Source organism: Heliangelus exortis, chromosome Z (assembly GCF_036169615.1).
Source record: "Heliangelus exortis chromosome Z, bHelExo1.hap1, whole genome shotgun sequence".
Taxonomy (NCBI): domain Eukaryota; kingdom Metazoa; phylum Chordata; class Aves; order Apodiformes; family Trochilidae; genus Heliangelus; species Heliangelus exortis.
In genome coordinates this window covers 21,911,799-21,934,720 of record NC_092454.1, presented here as the reverse complement: position 1 = coordinate 21,934,720, position 22,922 = coordinate 21,911,799, and the positions used below count along the sequence as shown (strand labels likewise).

The 22,922-nt window shown below is 39.9% G+C and overlaps 1 protein-coding gene across 5 annotated transcripts in view; it reads right to left on the bottom strand.

Annotated features, from left to right (window-relative positions):
• Positions 1 to 6,650: 6,650 nt before the first annotated feature.
• ZNF462 (zinc finger protein 462) overlaps positions 6,651 to 22,922 on the bottom strand; it is a 95,179-nt gene continuing 78,907 nt past the window's right edge. For all 5 annotated transcript variants that reach the window (XM_071731953.1, XM_071731950.1, XM_071731949.1 and 2 more), the window contains 4 exons: positions 18,018 to 18,241; positions 13,968 to 14,100; positions 8,467 to 8,581; positions 6,651 to 7,278 (listed from right to left, as the gene is read on the bottom strand). In XM_071731953.1, the coding sequence (XP_071588054.1) occupies positions 7,074 to 7,278; positions 8,467 to 8,581; positions 13,968 to 14,100; positions 18,018 to 18,241 (677 nt within the window). In that variant the 3' untranslated portion in view covers positions 6,651 to 7,073. The remainder of the gene's footprint in view (positions 7,279 to 8,466; positions 8,582 to 13,967; positions 14,101 to 18,017; positions 18,242 to 22,922) is intronic.

Below are 22,922 nucleotides of genomic sequence, written 5' to 3'. Positions count from 1 at the left end.
AAGAGTCTTAGCAGAGCAAGACAAATTCTCTGAAATAACACATCAAAGACTCATTCCTACACAGAGCTTGCCTTCTCATTATCTCATTATCTACTAATTCTACCAGACCAGAACTCTCACTCCTTTTACTGCAGCATCTCTGCTAAAAGTCTTCGGTGACTTCAGTCTAAATAAGTCCACAAAGATCTGAAGCATCATTTGGCCCAGTAGCTTAATATGATTTCCTTCAGTTGTGTAGAAAAGTTAAAAGTTCAGTTGAACTTTTTCAACTCAAGTTATATTAATTTGAAGCATAGCTAGGAAATACATTTCTCTCTTTAAACACTACTGAGAGCACAACAGAACAGCTGCAAGGAGACACATTCACTTGGATTTTGAAGTCATGCATATACAGTTGGCTAGACTGAGTTAAGCTCTTCATTAAAAGAAGTGTAAACTCAACAGAGAATTCAAGATCAAGGTGAAGCATATTTGCTTTTACACCAGCTCTTCAAAGAGGCAAATTATTTGAGAAGTGAAACATATCTCTTCTTATTCCAGCATCTGACTTCATTTTTTCCTAAGCACCCTAGCTCAAATGAATCGGTTGGAATTCTTGATGGATTATTTTATACACATAAATACTGCATTTTATGAACAATGTAAGAACAACAGAGACCACACAACTAACTTTTAGGAAACATGTATTTTTAGTATAATAAAATTACATTTATTCTTCTACCTCAAATATATTCTACCTGTTGGTTCTCATCAGAAAAGACCAGTTCAGTAAAATTTAACATAGAATAAGTAGCAAAAGTACTGTAACTAATATTACCATAACACAAAATCATTGTGAAAGAGGTAGGACTCCTTCTTCTGTGCATAAAGCTATAGTCAAAATGGATTCAGATGAGACTTTGACTAAGGGTAGATCATGCCCTTCCTGTTCACCATGGCATTTCCTGCTTTTTCCTTCAGGAGTCAAGACACTGAACTAAACAAGGAACAGACCTGATCTGATCAATTCCCATATATCTAGAACATAACAGACCTCAAATGCAGTAAAATAAAAGCCAGTAGTGCTACCTGACACTTAGGTGCACACTCCATCTGTTGCTGCACAGGGCAGTGCATTTCATAAGAATTTACTTTGTTTTGCTTCTTTTTCTTGCAGTTTTCCTATTTTTCCCAAGTTGACAGAACTTTGGATTGGATTCCTCCAACTGTAAAAGCTAGAATATTGTCTCAATCACAAAAGCAAACCAAAACAAGACCCTGCAACACTGACAATATTTCTGGGGGTATTTCACTTGATCTGTAGCATATTTTGGAAGTGCTGGAGAAAGAAAACTAGGATACAAATTAGAACTAATTAAACAGCTTGGGCCATGATGAAGCCCAGAAATATAGACCAATATCTTCTCCTACATGATAGCCATTTTCTACGTCTAAGAGCTGCTCAATGCTGTGCCCTGCTAAGATGCACATAAAAACCAAAGTCTGATAAAAATTTATTTTGATCCTGCTAAGAGATTATAGCTTTAGGTGCATTGTTTGTCACTAAGCATACATCTAGATGGAAGGTATACTGTTTGGTCAAAATGTTTAGACATAGGACATACAGAATTCTGGTCTGAGAAGAGTCTGTCAGTCAGTGATCACGTCCTTAAAGCAGTTCACACTTCATCAAAAACATGGCCTTGCAAAAAGTCAGACAAGCTGGAGAATTCAAAGATGAGGAGAACATCAAAGAATAGGAAAATAGGAAACTGAAATAGGAAATGGCCCTGGGAGTGAATTGTGGAGGTCTCTTGTCCAAGCTGCTGCCAAAACCAGGATTATTGTTAACACTGGAACAAGTAAGCCATGGTTTTATCTGTATTACTCAAAAAACCCACTTAACAGTGAAGGCTGCACATGGTCATGGGGTGAGCTGTACCCGTGCTGCACCACTCTCCCAATAGAAAAGCTGTTCTGGTATCCTACTGGAATGTCTTCTGCTTTTATAGGCACACATATATAGATCCTGATTGCCTGATGAATCAGGGTTTCTTCTCTCCCTCTGCCCTTTCAAAATATGCACTGTATTTCCACAGGTAGGTAAGTAACTGCAAACACAGTGGGGAAGACAACACTTTTCAGCTTTTCAGACCAGTTGATCCAAAGAGCCTTCAGCCTTCTTTACCAAGATTTTGGCCAGGATGCTTGCTTTTTGACTTAGTTCACCCAGCCCCAACTTAGGTCCACAGTGTTAGCATCCATTCATTTAACTGAGGACCATTTGGTAAGTGACAGATTAGAGGACAATAAAAGATTTACAAGCTGCATCCTGGAAGCATTTTAGCCAGCTGCTCAAACTGTTTCCAGCAGCAGTTGCTGCGGAGGGCATGGAATTAACAATGATGCAAATAAAAAAAGACTTCTCTAACATCTTAAGCCTATATTGGACTAAAATATTACCTTTTTGTCCCAAGTATGAGAAAATTATTGAAGAAAGATGTAAGGTGAGAGAGGATGGATAAAGTTGGGGCAGTTTTCATTGAAAGGTACAGAGTATTTGCAGTTGTATTTAGATACTTTCTTGTAGCCTGGAGATTGACTTCAACTGTTTATATTTTCAGGAAGTCTTTGTGCAGCACCAGTATTCAAGATAATTGGCTGAGAAAGTCCTTCTCTCTGCAAAGAGTGGATTTTCTACTGGAAACCCTATAGTTCTGGGCATATAATCCTTACTGTCTCTGACTCTGACAGTCCTCCGTAGTACCCAAGTCACACCCTGACCTCAGCTGTTCATCTCCTCTCCAGGGAGGCTGTGAATTTGCAAGGGAGGGAGATAGCAGTCTCTCTTCCCATAGCAATTCCTGCGAAGCCTTAGCAGTGGTCTGAATACGAAGGCCAGGGCACTCAGAAGGATGGAGCATTCAGGCACTGTCCCTCTAGATCAAAAGGAAATGCCAGCAGTCATCTGGCAATAACACGGCAAACATTTACCCAGACTTCTTAAGAAAGGACAATGAGCCTGGGAATACAGTGTGTGCAGAACACCACAGCACAAATGTCCAGGGCTCCCAATTATGAGAAGGAATTGTCCATCAAGGCAAAAAAGTAGTGCAAGTAAAGGGCTATGCTAATAACAATTTCCTTTGCCTTTTTAGCTTCTTCTCTTCCCCACCGTCTTGTTGTGTTTCAGTTCAGCACAGGAATGTCATAGTCAGTGAACCAGTCACATTCAGCCACAAATCTAACACTGGGAAGATCAAGGGCTTTGTTCCAAATTGACACAATCCTGCCACTGAGGTGAAAGGATAACACAACTGTAGTGCTCTAGAAATCATTTCAGGGTCTTTCATTGCTTAAGTTATGGAATTCTTATTAGTGGCATACACTGAGCTACTTCTTAAATCAGTGAAGGCTAGCTCTGAGCTAGAACATACAGCCTGAAAATTATTTGAAGGTCTCCCTCATGAAAAAATATCTCCAAACACCAACCACACCTTTTTCACTCTTTTTATTCTCTCTCAATTTTTTATTTTTTTTTTTTTTTTAACCATAGGATGAGTAAATTAGGATTTTAACGGAGAGATATTTTGACTCCTAAGAAGGAAGGTGGAAGCACCTAAGCTAACATACTAAGCACCTTAAGGCTTTCATACTGTTTAACATACATATTCAGTTGAGATTCAGCTCCAGTACTATTAAAAAGATATTTAACTGGAAACAGAATACAATTAGCACATACCCACCCCACCCCCCATGAAATCTTCTTAATGTGCATTTAAAATTCCATATTTAGCAAAGAAAGATTCCCATACACCACCACAAGCAAAACAATAAGCTTTCAGTGGAGAAAGAGGAAAAATTAGCAGCTCCTGCTCCATCTTACTGGGTTTATATTCACCTCCAATTAAGCCTCAACAATGGATCCAGTAGGTCAGCAGATATTGGAGCACACAGTTTGCCAGCTCATGAAGAGACTGAGTCAATACAGTAAGTCTGTCTCCACTATGATATTTCAAGACAACCTTCTAAATGTCTTTATTTCTATCTTTAGGTTGAGGGAGGGATCAGCAGACCTTGTAGTGTGCGTTTGACCTCTAATGGATGTTTTGCTGGTGGATATTCAAGACATTCTTCAGGGGTGTGGTGGACTCTAGCCCTCTGTGAGCTAGGAGAAGTCACACATACCCACACACCCCATTCCCTCCATCCAAAATTCCCCCCAAATCCAAAATTCCCTGTGAAACAGGGAGGGGGAGAGAGAGGGAAGGGAAGGGGAAGGCTGCAGAGAGGAAGAGGGTGCTTTGCTTCCTCCCAGGGCTGCCCACTGCAGAACCAGACACTGGTACAGACCGCTCATCAGAGAAGCTAATACAAAACAACACATGCACAAGTACACACTCTTAAAAAGTTTTTATTAAGTTTCATTGTTTTTTTTTTTTAAAAAAAACAAACCCGTCAGTGCAACAGTTCAGTATCCCCTTCCTATCCCCCATCAGTAAGCAGTAATTTTAAAATCAGGAAATACCGAGTGCTGAAGCCAATGGGTTAGCATTTTGCTATTACTTCCTTCTGTCAAACTCTGAAAAAGTCCTCTGTATAAATTAAACAATGAAAAAAAAAATGTTATTTTTCAATTCTATGCCATTACAGTCATAACAGAATCATAATAATGCATCTAAAATGAGTGTTCACAATATAGCAGGTATACATTTCTGAGAAAAGAAAAAAAGGAAAAAAAAATATGACATTCTAGGCTTGTTAAAAGGATAATGGTCCCATATTTTTTATTAACAGGTTAGCAAAACAAAATCCAATGGATTACAATATTTACATGTTATTTGAAAAATAAAGTAGTGATAAAAGCATGTCACAATCTTTTTTTTTTTTTTTTCTTTTTCATTTTTGGTAACCATTACAAACACCTAATCCAGGTATGGAACTGTTTAAATACATTTGAAATGAGGCCAATTAAAAACAAATACAGACACAAAATGTGTATTTATACGTGTCCCTCCGATGTGTTTCTATGACATTCCCTCCCTACCTCAAAAAACAAAAAAGAAGAGAAACAAACAAAAAATGTTCAAAAGAATCCCCCTAACACACAATTGATGAATCCCCAAAAGCAAAACACCATGCTTCTCAAGTAGCACTTATTCCACAAATGCAACATTTTTGCCATCAATTTTATGTGAAGCTGTCTAGGGCATCATTTCCCCAGCAGCTTCCTATTTTCCCCCCTCCCCCTCCCCCAGGTCCCCCTGCAAAACAAAAAAAACAAACGAAGACACATGCATTTCTAAAACTAGGTTTCAGTCAAGTACTTTCTACTTTTTGGAAAGAAACTTTTTTTTGTTTTGTTTTTTGTTTGTTTGTTTTTGTTTTTTTTTGTTTGTTTTGTTTTTTGTGTTTGGTTTTTTTTTGTTTTTTGCTTTTTTGTGGGGTTTTTTGGTTTTTTTTGGTTTTTTTTGTTTTTTTTTTTTTTTTTGTGGGTTTTTTTTGTTTGTTTTTGTTTTTGTTTTTTTTTGTTCACAATCAGAACATACCATGGGCACTGGATCCTGTATTAGTTGCTCAGGCAAAATTCCCCTTGAGTTTGGTTGGCTTTCCACCCAAAAAGTATTGCAGGATCAGCCATGTTGGTATGCAGGTTCCTATTCATTCTATACTTCTCCCCTCATGCTAAAAGCTAAGGAGGAGGGGAAAAACTTAGCAACTCCATCTTGAATCAAGTAAAAGTAGTTCTCCAGGCTCAATGTCATATGTAACTACTTCACCTGCGCTTGCAAAAAGATGTGTTAACAGACACCCCTCCCTCCCACCACACCAAAACAAAAAGAAAACACGCACACCACAGACAGAAGAAAAAAAAAAGAGGCAGCCAATCTTAACAAAAATACTGGTGTGAGACTGATAGATGTTAATATGACAAGCAACAGAATGGTTATGAGGACCTATGTGTTTGGCCCGCGAGCTGCATAGCTGTGCCATAAGTTTGGTTCTTTAGTTTTTTTAAAAAAAGTTAAAACTTCTTTGTAATTTTCACGCTTAAAATTAACAACAACAACAACAACAAAAAACTCTATTCACAAGATCTAGTCTCCTTTCCCTGTCCCCCCCCTAAAAGAAATACTCATTTTACATGAGAAACTTAATTGTGCTGTATTTGTAACACCTCAGGTTGATAGAAAATAAACATGTGGCAAACAAAACCGCACAATCAGTCACATGAAATCTATCAAATCCTAAAATTATAACTGAATACTAACAAACAGCTTACCTGGAATAAAGGATGACAATTCACAAACAGTTATCTAGGAATTAAAGTCTCTGTCTCTTTTTTTTGTTTTTTTTTTTACTAAAATAATTAAAAAAATCACAGTATTTTAAGAAATAAAACCCACACTGGGATTTTAAGCACAATTTGTTTTTCTTTCTTTAAAAGTTTTTTCTTCTTCCATTCACCACCTTGCTCAGCAGTCTCTCTACATTTAACCACAATGACAACAGGTAGTACTGACAAATGCAGAGATCTCCCCTTGGTTAATTCTGAGGTACTAGGAAACAGGTGACTGTTTCAAGCAAAGCAGTTTCTGTTTTTTTGTTTTTTTGTGGTTTTTTTTTATTTTCTTTTTTTTTTTTTCCTCTTTTTTCTTTTTTTTCTTTTCTAAAGCAGTTGCATTCAGTCTGGAAAAGCATGTATTAAAACTAGAAAAACGCACCCAAATTTGTGCGTTGAAAAGTTGTTCCCCCCCACTTCTTCCATGCTCACGATGCTTCCATTCACAAACAATCCAAGTCTCCACTGCAAAGCACGATGTGTAATGTAGGAATATAGGGAGTTGCTTCATTAGTCCAAGATGAATGTAACTTCCCATTGTCAAGATCCAGAAGATGCAGTGATGTAATGGAGCCACTTATTCCATTACTTAAATAACTTTAATATACACTCACTCACAAAGGTACCAGTGCTTTGAAAATAGATCATTCAGTCCTAAAAGCAGCTTTATTTCTTCCTTCTGCCCACCCCACCCACCCATCCCACCCCATTCATTACGTTCAAGTACGTTGATCAGAATCACACCAAATGCTTATTCATTTTTGTCCTCCACGTTATCCTGGAGAGGTTTTTCAGCAGCTACCACACTGACTGCTGTTTCGCTGTTGTGGGAATAGTCTACCACCATTTTCTCAATGCCATCTTCTTCTTCTTCTGGAAGTGTGCTAATAGTTTCTTCTACATCCTCCTTTGGCTGGCTGTCCTCGCTGGTCCTGTGCTTGCTTTCATTCAGTGCCCTGGAAAGCCAAGCAGCAGAACAGAGAAACACAGTCAAGAGACAGCAAAGCCAATATGTGCCTATCAGGTGAGGGAGAAAAAAAAAAATCACTTTCTAAAAAGCCAGCCACAAGCAGCCACAACATTGCCACCTCATGCTCAAGAAGAGAAGCAGTGGAATGAAGTTACCAGTGGGAGCCATGATATTCTAGCTTTGAAACAAAATCTTACTTGCTCTACACTGAGATAGATATGAGATGAGAGGGAAGAACTCCAATTCTGACTTTTAAAAGTTTATACCATTTCCCCAGTCTCTTGCAAACAAGACTTAAAAGGCACCAAACAAAGGCACAGAAAAAAGTACTTTTCTAACAGTTAGCAATCCAATAAAGCTTTTTATAGGCTATAACATTTCAAGTACTCAGGCAGAGAGACAAAGGGTAAGAAAAGTAGTATTTCTCATCCTGTCACAGTTAACCTATAATATTGTACTCAAATGTCTGCCACCGGTTAGCAATCTTGGATGAAATCTTTTCTTCAAAGAAACTCTGGTCAGTAAGGATATTTCTGCTATTGATGAGATCTTCTTAAAAATAAGAAAAATGACTGTTCAAGAGATGCTTATCTGTGTGAAAACTGCTACAGAAAGGCAAAGATCTTTGCTATCAAGATGAATTTGTGAGCTTCATCATGCAAATTTTTGGGGGAGTTAATTCAGATTGATTTTACTTCCCCTGAAGGTCTTGACATTTCTCTGCACATAATTCCTTGCACTGCTTTACAAGTTTAACTGCAAGCATGCAAACGAGATGCAACAATAATGGGGAAAGAAACACCCTGTTCCTTCCTAGAACTTTCTGTATAATTTTCTGCCATTTTTATGCTGCTCAGATGGCAAGCAAAAGCAACAATACAGTCAGATAAAGGTAATCCTGAGCCAGGTGGCATTTACCTTGGGACAATATTCAGTTTAGAATCACAAGTAAACCCTACAGCGGAGCAGCTAAGTTAAAGAGGCTGAACAGAAAGTTGCCATGCAGAGACATCTGATGACTCTATCCACACTTAAGATAGGCAGATTTGTTCTTTACAGAACTGTGTTTGCCTTCATCAGAGAACTTTTTGGGAGGCAAAGAATGAGGCAGGGGAATGCACACAGATTTACTGTTACCTTTTTCTGTTTGGCAATAGGGTGTAAACCAACTTACATGCCATGTCTCAGCACGTGCCTCTCCCACTCAGAGCCTTCTGTAAATGATCGGCCACAGAACTCACATGGGAAGCGTTTTTCTGGAGCACCACTATCAGGAAACATCATGGCATCTGGAAAAAAGACAGGGCTGCCTAAGAATTCAGAAGAGCCAGGGCAAGAAGGGACCACTGCGATCCTACTCTGATCCTTTCTGCTGCACCATCTCATCCCTGAGAAGCAAAATAAATTACTTATCTAGTAACTGTGTTTGTGAAAATGCAACTCCTCCATGGCAAAGTGATACTGTAAGCAACAAATCCCACACTAAGTCTTAAAGCATCTTTACAAATAAGGGTAATGAGTTTCTAGCCCCATTCCTGTATTTTGATGAATGAACAGACTGTAGAGTTTTAATTCAAAACTAAAATTGCAAAGTTTAGGATTGAAATGGCTTGGAAGCAAAATCAAAAACCCCACTAAAGCACATTTGTAATTTTTTAATTGATGATACAAATTTCAGGCAACAAAGATGTTGTATGTTTAACGTGTGATATAATAAACAGATATCCCTTCATCGTGAAGTCTCATGGGATAAGTCCTGCATCTTACTGCATAGGTGTTTCATCCCATACTAATTCTTTATATGTAGTGCTCGGGGCCTCATTTGCAGAAGTGTGAAGCACACAGTAATACGAGTGAAATCACTGGCAGCTCAGGGAGTGGTATTTCTGAAAGTTAAGCTTCATGTGTGCACAGTCAGCCTTAACAAAAGATGAAACATTTTCTCACAAATTAAGACGATCACCACATAAGCCATTAAAAATAATTGCATGGACTATGTCACTTGATTCTATTGCTGGAAATGAGACAACACCATCTGCTCAGAGGATTGACTCCTTAGCAGGGATCATTTTTAGCAAGAAATAAAAGAAAAGGGATTTTGCTTCGTTTTGGTTCTGGTCTCTGCTCACTTTATGTCTTCAGTCTAAGATTACTCTGCTCAAGACCAGCCTATGAACTTAAAATTGCCCACACAGTCCCTATTACCACTACTTAAGTCCTGCAAAAATGTGTTAGTGACAGATTTCTCACTAGTTAGCCTTTACTAAAGTTCTGCAAGGTACATTTCTTTGCCTCTTCCCACTGAAAGAAAACACATTACTTTGTATTTGTTACTCTCAGTGATTTACTATGCAGCTAAATATCACAAAGCAAAGTGCTGTGTCAAGAGTAACACTAGAAAGTAAGTAAATGTAATTACTCCAGTTTACATTTGGATTTTAGCACCTTTAGTGTGGTACATGTAAGATTTATAAACACACTACAATATGCAGACTAATTGTGCTACGGTAGTTGTGCAACCAGAAGCTTATTATGGGCCTCTCTGCAGAGAGGGGATAGGCAGCACAGAGGTTGTTTTGTTCAAATAGGGAGGAGCTGGGGTTACTCATCCTGGAGTAAAAAAAGGCTCTGGGGAGACCTTATTGTGGCTTTTCAATATTGAAAAAGGGGGCTTATGAGAAAGATGGAGAGACACTCTACCAAGACTTGTAGTGGAGGACAAGGGGTAGTGATTTTAAATTGAAAGAGAGTAGGTTTAGACTGGATATAAGGGAGAAGGTTTTTGATGACGGTGCTGAGACAAGTTGTGCAGAGAAGTTGTGGTTTTCCCCACTCTGGACCTCCTTCAAGGCCAGGCTGTATGGGGCTTGGAGCAACCCGGTCTAGTGGCAACAATCTGTGCCCATGTCAAGGAGGTTGGACAATATGATCTTTTTATCCCTTCCAACCCAAACTAGTCTATGATTTATACTTTCAACTCCCATTAAGATCAGCAAGTGCTATTCCTGTATATCCATCACCTCTTCAAAAAACAATCTTGTTCACACTACTTTCAGCTCATTTTTGCTGTGGATTTGGATTGCTTCCCTGGAGGAGCATCAGAAGCCGCTCTTTTCTGGGGCCTGCAGAAAAGAGGTAACAGACTGCACAGACACCTGACCTCTCTGTGGTTTTCCTGCATCACACACACAGAAACACTCACGGGAATTTATTTTTGTCTACTGTGGAAAAACCTCTCTATTCCAGTTTCTCTTAAAACCAAGACATAAAGGTCAGTAGAGACAGACAATTCCTCTGTGACGCAGTCCATACCAGGGGCAGCTGTTCTATCTACGGTATATGGAAAGACACTCCCTTTTCCCTCTCTCATCTTCTTCCTCCTGGGTCAATATATTTTCTATTATGCTTCAGCAACAGCCAGCCACTCCCTTTGTTTCACATCCAGGAGAGCACCTAGCTCTGCTGAGCCCTACAGCCCAGATGTGCCTGTTTACATGGGCAATAACCCTTCTTTGGTCCACTATCCAAGAGCCACATTGGAAGCAACACACTCTTCTTCCCCCTCTGTACTGAACATACTAGCCAGAAAGAAGTCAGGGTGCTGAATCACGGTAGCTGTTTGACTCCAGGAAGAAATCCTGGTTGTACCAAAGCCACAGACTTTAGAGGGTTCAGCCAGCATTTGCTTCCGGGCAGTTGGAGTGCACAAAGGCACTCTAAGCAAATCCCACTTTCTGCTAACATAACAATAGCTAGAACTGTCAAAAGCATAGAGGATTATACAGTGTGATGTGGTTTGAAAGCTGTGACAGCATTAGGCACTGTGACGGGCTGTATTTATCACCATAGGTCTAGCCCTCTGCCAAGAGAACAAACCATTGCTGTGCTAGAACTACCTTCTGAAAATCCACAGGGATAGGTCAGCACATGACTCAGCATACAACCACACCTTCAGTTCCTATCTCACCAGGATATTTTTCAAAAGTGTACCTTGCATCTTGCACAGTAGTGATCCACAATTTGTCTAGAAAAATGTAATCTATACAACTGGATGTTTAGAATACCTTTCCTATAGCAGGCATAGGGGGTTTATGCATTTTCTATCTTTGTAAAATATATGATAAATTGTAACAGATTAAAAAAGAGAAAAAATAGCAATGGTGAAACACTGGCCCTAGAGGCCAGTCAGGTAAGACCAGCTGTAAAACAAACTTGGAAATATGCATGATTTTTGTTTACATTTGTCATCTGAGTGACCATACAGAAGTAATTTTGGCCAGTCAAAGATTAAAATAGCACAGATACACGTGAAAAAAGAACAAAATAAAAATAAAAATTACTAAAATTATGCTATCCCTTGCTTAACTAGTGATCACATGAAACTTCGGGATAACACTGTTAACCCAGCAAATTTGTATCTCCAGTATAGAAGGTAGTATTTTAAACAATGAATTCACCTTGGGCTGCTCCCCTCCTCCTATGGTACATTCATAAATATTTGTAAGGCTTGGCAGATAGCACCTTTTACCCCTTTGTCTAGATACCATGGATTCCACTGACATTTCACCAGTTGTGCTTGTATGTAATGCAAGGTAATCCTAATAAGCACAACATTAGTCTTCATAGACTTCTAGTTGTGGATCTAGATAAAACATTGATCAACTTGCAACATCTGCAGCTAAGGTGAGGCGGTTCTTTGGACAAATCATTATGCAAATCATCATTCCAGCCAAGGTACTCTGGGCCAAAGCTGTCCCTGAACAGACACCAGAGTATGTTTACACACTTATTACTAATGGTGAACTTTGAAATGCATTATTGCTAGTTATTAATTGAAATAACTAAAATATTGGGGAAAATTACATAAAAAGGGACAAAGAAATGCACAGAATAAAAAAACCAGAGCTTACATAACATTGAAACAGCAAAAATTTGAGAAAACCCCATCCCAAGCAGTCAGCAGCCTGTCCTTGACTCATAAGCCTGCAAGACAGATGAAAGGGATAGAAGGGAGCTCTCCCCAGAACTCATCTTGTCACAGCTTTGAGTATTAGATAGAAAACACTAATTGGACTCACTGTATTAACATGCTATCAGCATATTAAAGTACTATCAACATACTAAAATACCCCCCTACAGGCCACTACTCTGTAAGCATGCAAACTGAAATCTTTAAGCACTGCCACTTTAAATGGAAATGAAGAACTAGTTAACGTATCATGTTTACCAGTGATAGAATGTAATGAGAGTAATTTTTCAGGTTTCTTTGTATAGAAGTGGCCCTTGTGTTTCAGGAAGCTGAGCTTGCCTTGTAGAATACCACCTTGCTTCCTTTTCTGTGCAGAACTGGAAATTAAATCAAATATCTCAACTCTGTGTGCTTTGGTTTCCTACACATCGAGTGACAGACCCTGCTTTTGGGACAACATTATCAAATAAACATCCCATTAGGTCCTCTTCTTCTATTGCTCTGCCTAAGATCCTGTAAAGGATAGTTCTCATTAAAACATAAATGGTTTCCTATATAACTTTCTTTCTTTCATCACTTTAATAGAAACTAACCAAACTTGAAATTGTTAGTGATAAGTGCACAATGAATTTATGCAGGGTCACTAAAAAAACATGATCTGAGACTCTCCTGTTCTGTAAACAACCTGTGAATCCAGAAAATGAAATTTTTCAAGACCTGAAAAGATATAGCAAGATACATTTTCTTTTGTGAACAACTCCTGAGTAAGTCTGAAAGCTAAGGAAGAAAAAAGATAAACATGCTGATGTGCCTTCTGTTATAATTGCAGTAATGATCACTAGGAGAATAGGTGACCCCAGGAACCTTAACATTCAGACATCATAGGGCATAAATGTTAAACAACTGAGAACAAACTACATCAGCTGATGAACTGGGCATCAGACATAGATGAATAGACAACATCCAGTTTACACTAGACACTGCAATAGCCTGGTTTTCATGGGGGGGGGGATTGTTGGAAGTGGAGGACAAGAAACCCTGACTTTAATTTGCAGAGACCTTCCTTTTTCCCTGTTGATCTAACTTTGACCAAGCCAAGAGCATTAGCAGCAAGTGACCTAGTCTTGATAAAGTCAGCCAGATTAGTCTTAGATAAGAATTTAGACATGTTTAAATATGCAACTGTATAGGTGGGGTATGGACCTACTCTGGTTCCAGAGTTGCCTTCTACAGCAACTGCAACAGGACTGACTACCTTTGGCAAGGAATACTGAGCACAGAGTATATAACAGCCCATAAAAAAGTTTGGCCATAAACCCTTCATGCCCAATTTGAATAATGCCAAGTGCAAAGTTGCAAACTGGTTATTGAAACAGAAAATCTGACAGAGCTTGAAAATATTACATTTACAAGCCTCTACAGGTATTATCTGTATAGGCAGATAAGTCATAGATGCTATTTATGATTCCTCATACTACATATTTTCCCAATAGACAGAAAACTTTAAATAAGGTTTAGAAACATGGAATTCCCCCAGGAGCAATGTCTTCATAAAAGCCCCATTCTGCTCCTGCTGGCATGCTTGCAATGCTCTACAGCAATGTGCTGTACAGTCAACAGCTGACCTTGGTGGTATTGGTGGGGCATAGAATAATGCCTCCTTCCCTCCTCCCCCGCTCACAAAAAAAAACGAAAAAAAGACTGACCTCTCTCTTCAGTGCTGGGGCTTAACTCATCTTCTTTTTCTTCTTCATCACTGCTGGAAGTCTCTGTTTTCCCTTTCATTTGTTCCAACTGGTCCAAGTTAACCCGTCCAACTAGCTCAAAATTACGACTCACCTTTCAAAAAAATCACTTCTGTCAGCAACTAGCACAGTCATCAGCTAACAAGGAAAATCATGTATGCAAACCAAAATCATCTACACCCCAAAGCCTATTCAGCTTTAGGTGACATGCAGTCACCTAACCAAATTAACATTAATTTTATTTTTATTACAGTGTATCTTCTTTTACTGTTTATTTGGCATTTCTCATTTTTGGTTTTAAAAAATTAATGACATTCAGTAAACTTCTGTCATTTCTTCCTAGTTTTAATGCATTATAACAAACAAACAAACAAAAAATTCCAAGAACTGCAAAACACTAAGCTGCATTCTCTTTTTTTATGGAGCATTCTGCTGCTGTGATCAAATGCTGCTATTGCACATCCAAACTGAAGGAAAACTCTTTGTGGCTGGTTCAGCTTCATACATGAAAGCACTGAGTCTTTTACTGAGCACATGGCTGCTGTGTGTCACATACACTTGCATTCATTAATAACACATTGATTTTCATTATAAAGGTCTGCAAAGTACTTTGCAAACTGATACACAGACTGTAATGGGAACACTTCACCCAGCAGTTGGATTCAGCTCACCCTAAGGTGAAATGCAACAGCTACTTAATGGCTCACAGCAACAGTATGAAAACAGCAGTTTAGGGCACAGAAGTCAGGAACTCCACCACATGCAACAGAAACAGCAAAGGAGCAGTTCAGATTTACAGTAGAGGTGTAGAGCGTGGAGCATGACCAGGACACTAGGGCTAATACTTGCTGGATGACAAGTACCCTCTGGGCTCATTGATCAATGGCTGGGGAGGATTTTGGATTCATCTTTCATGTGAAGAGACAGTCTCCAACAGCACAGGCACTGAGCCACAGAGGCGGAGAGGATGGAGAGGGAGGGATGAGTGCAGTACAACACCTCCTACAAGATGCTGAATGAAATATCATCACACATTGACTATCCCTCTGCAGGAAAGGGAATGTGAATGAAATGAAAGAGCATGTGAATTAGACTGCAGTGTATCTCCAAACAGCAGACTATGCTAAATGCCACAGTATACAGATTTGTAGCACTGCTCCACAGAGACAGCTGTGATGAGGTTCTCTTGAACTTGACACCCACTGAGATTTAAACAAACAAGACCACATGCAAGGCACATAATTCAGCTAAACTGATGCACAGTAACTCTAAGTGCAATGTATCACTTGGGTATCTGAGACCAGAAGACATGACACAAATTAGCAAGACATAAATTACCAGAGAAATAAGAGGAAAAGATACCCCAAACTAGTGGCACCATCACTGCAGGTCTGTATTGGAAGGGAGAGCTACGTAAGGGAATAGTCATTCCAGCCTGTTGGACTGTATCAAAAGAACAAGGAATGGTGCTTCTTGGGTATGTAGGCATGTTGGTCTGGAGACCACGAGGTGTGGAGCATGCCACATACTGTGTGAACTGCAGAACATTCTCCAGCAGTAATAAAGAAGAGGGCAGATAAGCACAGCAGGCCATAAGTTTACAGACTTTGTTTTTATAAGACAAGCATTTTTAAAGCATGAAGAGTTTTTCTGGGATGTCCTAGTGACAATACTGTCAATGTAAATGTATGCAGTAAGAAAAATGATGTACAGTCAATGAATCTGAAGTGATTCTTTTCTAAGGACCCAGGCAGCTCAACTGCAACAGATGAAGGCATATACCTACTCCCCCTGCAAATATGAAGGAAGTACTCTTAACAAATATTCCAAAACATACCACTATCCTAGAACTTAAGTGTCTCTCAGCAATACAGTTCACAGGTACAGAAACTCAAAACTAATAGTCTGTGGAAAGCCTCTAATGACTTCTCAAAGATTTGATCAGGCAGACCTGCATTCAGGCACCCCACAAAAATTCCAAAGCAGCCTTAACTTAGGACCTGGTTATACTCGCTGTTTATCTTTCCCTTGTTAAATGTAAACGGCAATGTATTACTCTCTTTGTTATTAAAATATGTATGGTATGTTACACTGCTGAAGTTGCCAGAGCAATCTTAAGTTTGGAATCTCCTGCTTTTAGAGAGGCTGAATAACCCAGCCTTCATATTGTTTCATGACTCTTTTTTTTTTTTCTTCTCCCCCCTCCCTAAATAAACTTAGCAATCAAAGTGCTGGGGTTTATTTCAAGGGGGGGAAAACCTCTCAATTTTTAATCAACAGTCCTGGCAAACTGGGGATGTCCCAGTAGTCTGGAAACTGGCAAATGTAACACCTATCTACAAGAAGGGCTGAAAAGATGATCCAGGGAAATCTAGACCTGTCAGTATGACCTCAGTGGACGTAAAGGTTACGGATCAGATCATCTTGACTACTATTGCATGGTACATACAAGATAACCAGGTGATCAACCCCAGTCAGCATGGGTTTACGAAAGGTAGGTCCTGTCTGACCAACCTGATCTCCTTCTACAAGATGACTCACCTAGTGGATGAGGGAAAAGCTGTGGACATTGTCTATCTGGACTTTAGTAAAGCTTTTCACACTGTCTCTCACAGCATTCTTCTTCAGAAACTAATGGCACTTGGCTTGGATAAATATACCCTGCATTGGATAAAAAATTGGCTGGATGGTCAGGCTGAAAGAGTGGTAGTGAATGGAACTAAATCTGGCTGGTGAGGTGTCACGAGTGGTGTTCCTCAGGGTTCAGTGCTGGGGCCTTTTCTCTTCAATATCTTCATTAATGATTTGAATGAGAGGATTGAGTGTACCCTGAGTAAATCTGCAGATGACACCAAACTAGGTGGCTGTGTCAATCTGCTGGAGGGTAGGGAAGCCTTACAGTGGCACCTGGAGAGGTTGGACCAATCAATGGGCCAGGGTTAATTGTGTGAGGTTTAACAAGGCCAAATGCCAGGTCTAGCACCTGAGTCATAACAACCCCCTGGAAAACTACAGACCTGGGGAAGTGTGGTTAGAGAGCTGTAAGGTGGAAAGAGACCTGGGAGTATTGGTTGACAGTCGACTTAATATGAGTCAGCAGTGTGTGCAGGTGGCCAAGAAGGCCACTGGCATCCTGGCTTGTGTTAGGAAGTCAGTGGCCAGCAGGAATAGGGAGGTGATCGTCCCTCTGTACTTAGCTCTGGTGAGGCTGCATCTTGAGTGCTGTGTTCAGTTCTGGGCACCTCACTACAAGAGGGACATAGAAGTGCTGGAGTCTGTCCAGAGAAGGGCAGCAAAGCTCATGAAGGGCCTGGAGCACAAGTCCTGTGAGGAGTGGCTGAGGGAGCTGGGGGTGTTTAGTCTGGAGAAGAGGAGGCTGAGAGAAGACATTATTGCTCTCTTCAGCCACCTCAAGGGAGCTTGGAGCGAGGAGGGAAACAGCCTCTTCTCCTTAGTGGGTTGTGATAGGAGCAGAGGAAATGGATGGAAGCTGCACCAGGAGAGGTTTAGGCTGGATGTTAGGAAAGATCTTTCTGACAACCCTGAGAGTGTTGTCAGGCACTGGAATGTCCTGCCCAGGACAGAGGTGGAGTCACCATCCCTGGAGGCGTTTGGACCTGGTCCTTAAAGATATGGTTAAGTAGCCAAGATTATGGTGCTGGTCAAAGGTTGGACTGGATGATCCTGGAGGTCTCTTCCAACCTAAACATTTTATGATTCTCTAAGTGCTTTTTCCAGATAATCATACCATGCATGCAATAGTCTGCTAATTCTGGTCAGTCTAAACAGCTTTAGAAATCTTCAGTTTTAAGTTTCTAAAGAAAATAAGAAAAATACAAGACAGAGGAAGTGAAGCCCAGCACGAGAGGGGACTAGTTTCCAGATTTAGGGAGGGAGAGAGAAAAAAAAAACCAGCCAATGGCAATTGGCTACTCACATTTGACATCCAAGTAAACTAATACAGCATTTATAAAGAGTGCATGCTACAAAATAAAATTCCTAGGGTGTTACCTTGTGCTCATCTCGAAGGTGAGTGTCCAGCTCTTCTGTGTATTTGGTCTCATAGTAGCAGAGTTGGCATTTGTAAGGTTTCAATTCATTGTGCTTCTCTATGTGCTGCTGCAAGCTCTCATCACTGGAGCAGGTAAAGGTACACTTATCACAGCGGAAAACAACACCCTGCAAGTACTTTGAGAGTTTGGAACGGCAGACTTCAATGGGAACAACCCGCTCTTCTGTAGGGACAGGACAACATTCATTTAACAATTTTTTGAAACACCAGGCCCACATGTCAGCAGCTTAGGCACTAAGCACACCCACATAAGGAATAGGATCAGGTAAATGGGAAGGCAGTCCACCTACAAAGGAATGAGAAAAAAACCCCACAAAACCAAAATTCTCCCTGAAATGACAGGGTTAATCCTCCAAGGCTACAAATGCAGTTGTCCTCACAAATATAACTGTTTACTGGGTGAGGAGGATGGGAATGAAGGTTCTGGGGCAAATGAGAGTCTACCTGTAAGTCAGAGTGGCAGAGCTGGGAAATACAACACCAGACATAAACAAGCCAGACCAAAGTCCATTTTGGTTCAGTATTTGACAATAGCCAGGAACAGATGCTAGAAATCTAATAAAATGGGAAGCTGCAAGGTGCTTCCCAATGCACTATGTTGTTGGCTCTATAAAAATTGAAGCTGGTATCCTGACCATTCCATCTGAGGCTACTCTTGTGGGACTTGGAGGGTCACCAGAAGATGATCATCATGTGCTTTTGTTATTCAACTGGCCTTTTGAACTAGAACACTGAAATTAAGTAGTTACTTTTTACAGACTGCAGTTTAAAGAACGATTTGATTCTCCTTATGAAAGTCCATTGCTAATGACAGATTAAAACAAATGAACAAAACCCCAGGCCTGAACCTCAGATGGTAGTCATGAAGGCTATGGGAATGTAAGACCTGGAATCCACAGATGGATCTGAGCCAATGGCCCCTTTTCACTAGTGAGGAGTATAGTATTACATCCAAAAACAAATACAGAAATGCAGACTCCATTAGGGTTTCTGGAAGGTGGCCAAAGCTCCACTGTTCATTCACTTTTGGCCAATCCACATGACACCACTGCTCATAAGACTTTTTCCACAGCCCAACAAAATACTTCATCCTTCTCAGCTACTCCCTAAACACAGAAGTTATCCTATCTCATAGCTTCCTTTTTGACCACTTCAAGGGTGGAAGTTTTCCCCAAAGCTACGCTTTAAAAAAACAAAAACAAAAAAACAAAACAAAACAAAAAAATAACACAAACAACCCAGCATTGACTTGTAATTCTTTTCTACACCAACAACAGCTTCCCTAGCCACAAAGACTTCAAGTTGTGGCAATTCAGGGTGGGCGTGAAGGGCAAGGGAGAACAGGGTCTAAGAGACAGAACAATTTATAACTGTTATTCTGGGGTCATATAAGACTTTTTAGAAGTTTGTTGCAGCTGTGTGCTTTTGAACTCACTGAAATAAGTGATGCAGCTGGTTTCAAAAGTGAAAAAGTCAAGTAAAGTTTTCAAAAAGAAAACAACTAATTAAAATATTTGAAAATTGACTTACTGTCTAGCACCTGGAACAGTTTAACAAAAGCTAGAATATAGGATGGAACAAATTTTTTAATCTACCAGTGTTGAGTAATGCAGCATTCCCTAATTCACATTAGCAATATCTATTTTCTCACAATCACATACAATCAGTCCCCACAACAAAGGCAGCACATGAGAAAAGAACAATAAACATAGATTTTGATTCTAGCCTGAAGCATTTCATTTTCAGGGGATGATCTGAAACTTTTACATGGTGTATTCTTGTCAATGAGCTTCCTCCAGGCAATGATTTTGGAACTGGCAGAGTTATTTGGATCAAGAAACTCATATTTTGTAAGGTGATGCTCTCATCTCCAGCTTGCCCCTATAAAGCTCTGTTTATTTAATTACGCATTTAGAATGCCCTTAGCATACCTGGGCAACTCAGAAAATGACAGCAAACCAACAATCCCCATACACAAATTAAAAGAGGTTGATTCTTTATCCATGTATCCACTTGAAGTTCAACAGTATCTAAACAAACACTGCTGTAGCTGCCCCACAGAAAGATGTCCTGAACTGTGGAACAATTTAGCAAGAAGTGTAACTGGAAAAACAAGCAAAAAAACCACCAAACCAACCAAACAAAACCAACCAACCAAATAAAACCACCACCAACAACAAAATACAAAATAAAAACCTAAAAAGCATCATTGTCATTTACGAAATCAGAATCCTTCCATTAGATTCAAATGTTCAGGCTAATTGAAATGCAGGTCAGAGATTAAACTAAAAAGCCGTTATGCACTAGGTATTTGCAGTACAATAGCTCAAAGCAGTCATACATTTTTTTTGCTCAAGGCACGGAAGAGTCAGTGACTCTATCAGTCCTTAGTTCTAACAAAAAAACTATAATCAGCAACACACCACAGCATATAGATGTTATTTTCTTCCTTTAAAAGTAAACCAAGTAAAAATAAAACCAACCCACACGAGACACAGCCCAATCATTTGGTCATGTTGAGTGTTTGAAGACATGCATCTTTGCCAGCACATCCAAACTAGAGTCACAGAATATGTTGAATTTGCATTTCACTGGCCAAAAGCAAGCACAGGATAAAGGGATACAAATGATACATCAATGAGGCTGTGTATATAATGAATAATGCCAGATACAACCACGTGCAAGAAATCAGGATATGTGTAGCGATGAAGTGTTTAGGGAGTTAGATAAATTTGAAAGTGTGACTTTTAAATCTTAAAACTACTACCCAGGAGAAATGAGTGTGCTTTCTACTAAATGGAAAAACAGCATCACTATTTTTTTTCTCGCTGCCACATAGAGCATAGAATGACCAGTAAAAGAACTAAAAAATATTACTCCCAGGATTTTAAAGTAGACCCAATAACTGATTCTTGTAAATTTCACTTCACCCTGGAAAAACACCACTGTATTTCAAAATGTCTGATAAGAATGATACTGGAAGGGATAATGAAAACTAATTACATCATTCCAGACTAAATTAAAAGCCAACACCTCTTCTATCCACAGAGAAGGTGTCCACTGTCTCCTCTATGTCTTCTCTCTACAGGCTTGCCAGGAGAAGCTAGGAAGAACTTGAGAGCCAAACTTCTACTTTTCACCTACCTGCACAAGAGCCTCTATCTGCACCAGTCCCCAGCTACAGGCTACCTGAAATGAGTCTGTGCTCCATCTGTGCCTCCAGAAGGGATGATGAACTGCTTATACACTGATAAGTAACAGATGATAACATGGAAGAAAGCTTGTGGAGGCTTCCTGGTTTTCATTTTTCCCAATGGGAAGAAAATTCACAGAATCACAGAAGCATTCAGCCTTCTAGATGATAATGCTTTACGCCGGTAAAACTCAGTTTCTGTAGCTACTCATTAAGAGGCAAATATAGTCTCCATTTCAAACACATGGTACTTCACTAAGGATTAGGGGTGGTGCAACTTCGAAGTCATATCGAAGTCACACATCCTGTTTACAGAGAAGGAACATAACTATGAAATGGATTGAATCCTTCACTCTTGATTTTACACACTGCACCACTCCACGTACCCCAAAACTAATTTTCTTGGACCACAGGTCAAGGATATGCCCTTGTTTTACCAATACAACAGCTTTAAAAAGGGACCCTATCTTGGACTACATTCACCATTGCTCGGTCTTTAGTTCAGTACATGTTAAATTTTGTCAAAATCATCTGCTTCACCTGCAACACATTCAACACAATGGTACTGCAATTTTTATCTGGATACATGTGCCAGAAAGAACTTTAAGGAAGGACTCTACTTCCTTTCTTCCCTTGATTGATGCCATAGAAACCTTTTGTCCTTTCCCCAGTGTCCTCTGAGTTTCATTATGAGCTAGAATTCCATTTGCATTAAAACTTCCTTTACTCTGTTTTATTTCTCCCATTGCTCTAGCAGATGTATCACTGTCCTTTGGTATCAGCTTTGTTTCAGCAGCACAAATGTTGGTTTGTGCAACTGAAGCAACAGCTCTACAAAAGAACATGCAGTGTCGTTCACTCAGGAGGTAACCACCTCCTTTTAATTGCTGAAAAACAGCTCTGTACAGGCAGAACAGCTGCTTGAGATCATGAAGTGCTCTCCCACTTCTGAAACTGGGCAACCCCAGTGTCAAGTCTATTCATGGCGGAAAATACCCCAGCTAAGCCCATCAAGTTCTCCCTCAGCCTGTCTGTGTTTTAAAGGTCTGGCAGTGTCCACTGCAGCTCTGGCACAACCACAAACCAGAGCACAGTCTGGCAGTACTTGGAACTGCATGGTCCCCTGCACAGGGTTAACTAAATCCTTCTGTGCTCTAAAATGTGCTAATTCTGGAGTTTGCCCTAAAGCCGTGCAAAATACACACAGCAACACCTTCAAAGACAGGAAGTAAAAGCTAAAACATGCCAAACTCTTACATCCAAATAAGGCAGCTTTGTAACACGCTTTCTGAATAACTGACAGGTCATTTTTCCTAGATGTTCTCTCAGACTGTCCCTGCTAGCAGAGAGAAATTCATATGAACTCTGCCAACCTCACTGCTTTGGTACAAGAAGTACTTTAAGCTACCAACACTGGTATATTATAAGAAATTATATAGAGCTGTCACACCAGCACCTCCTCCAGGAAAAATATGGCATGCAAAACCTGTGTTTGCTCACCAGCAATACCCTACTGTGAAACTCTGCCCAACCTGCAAACAGGCAGAGTGCCATCTCAGCACATGGATTTGGATTTCAGCAGCCAACAGACTATCTACAAGCATCAAGTGTGATAGCTATGGGCAGGAGTCCCAGCCCAGAGCGCCCAAAA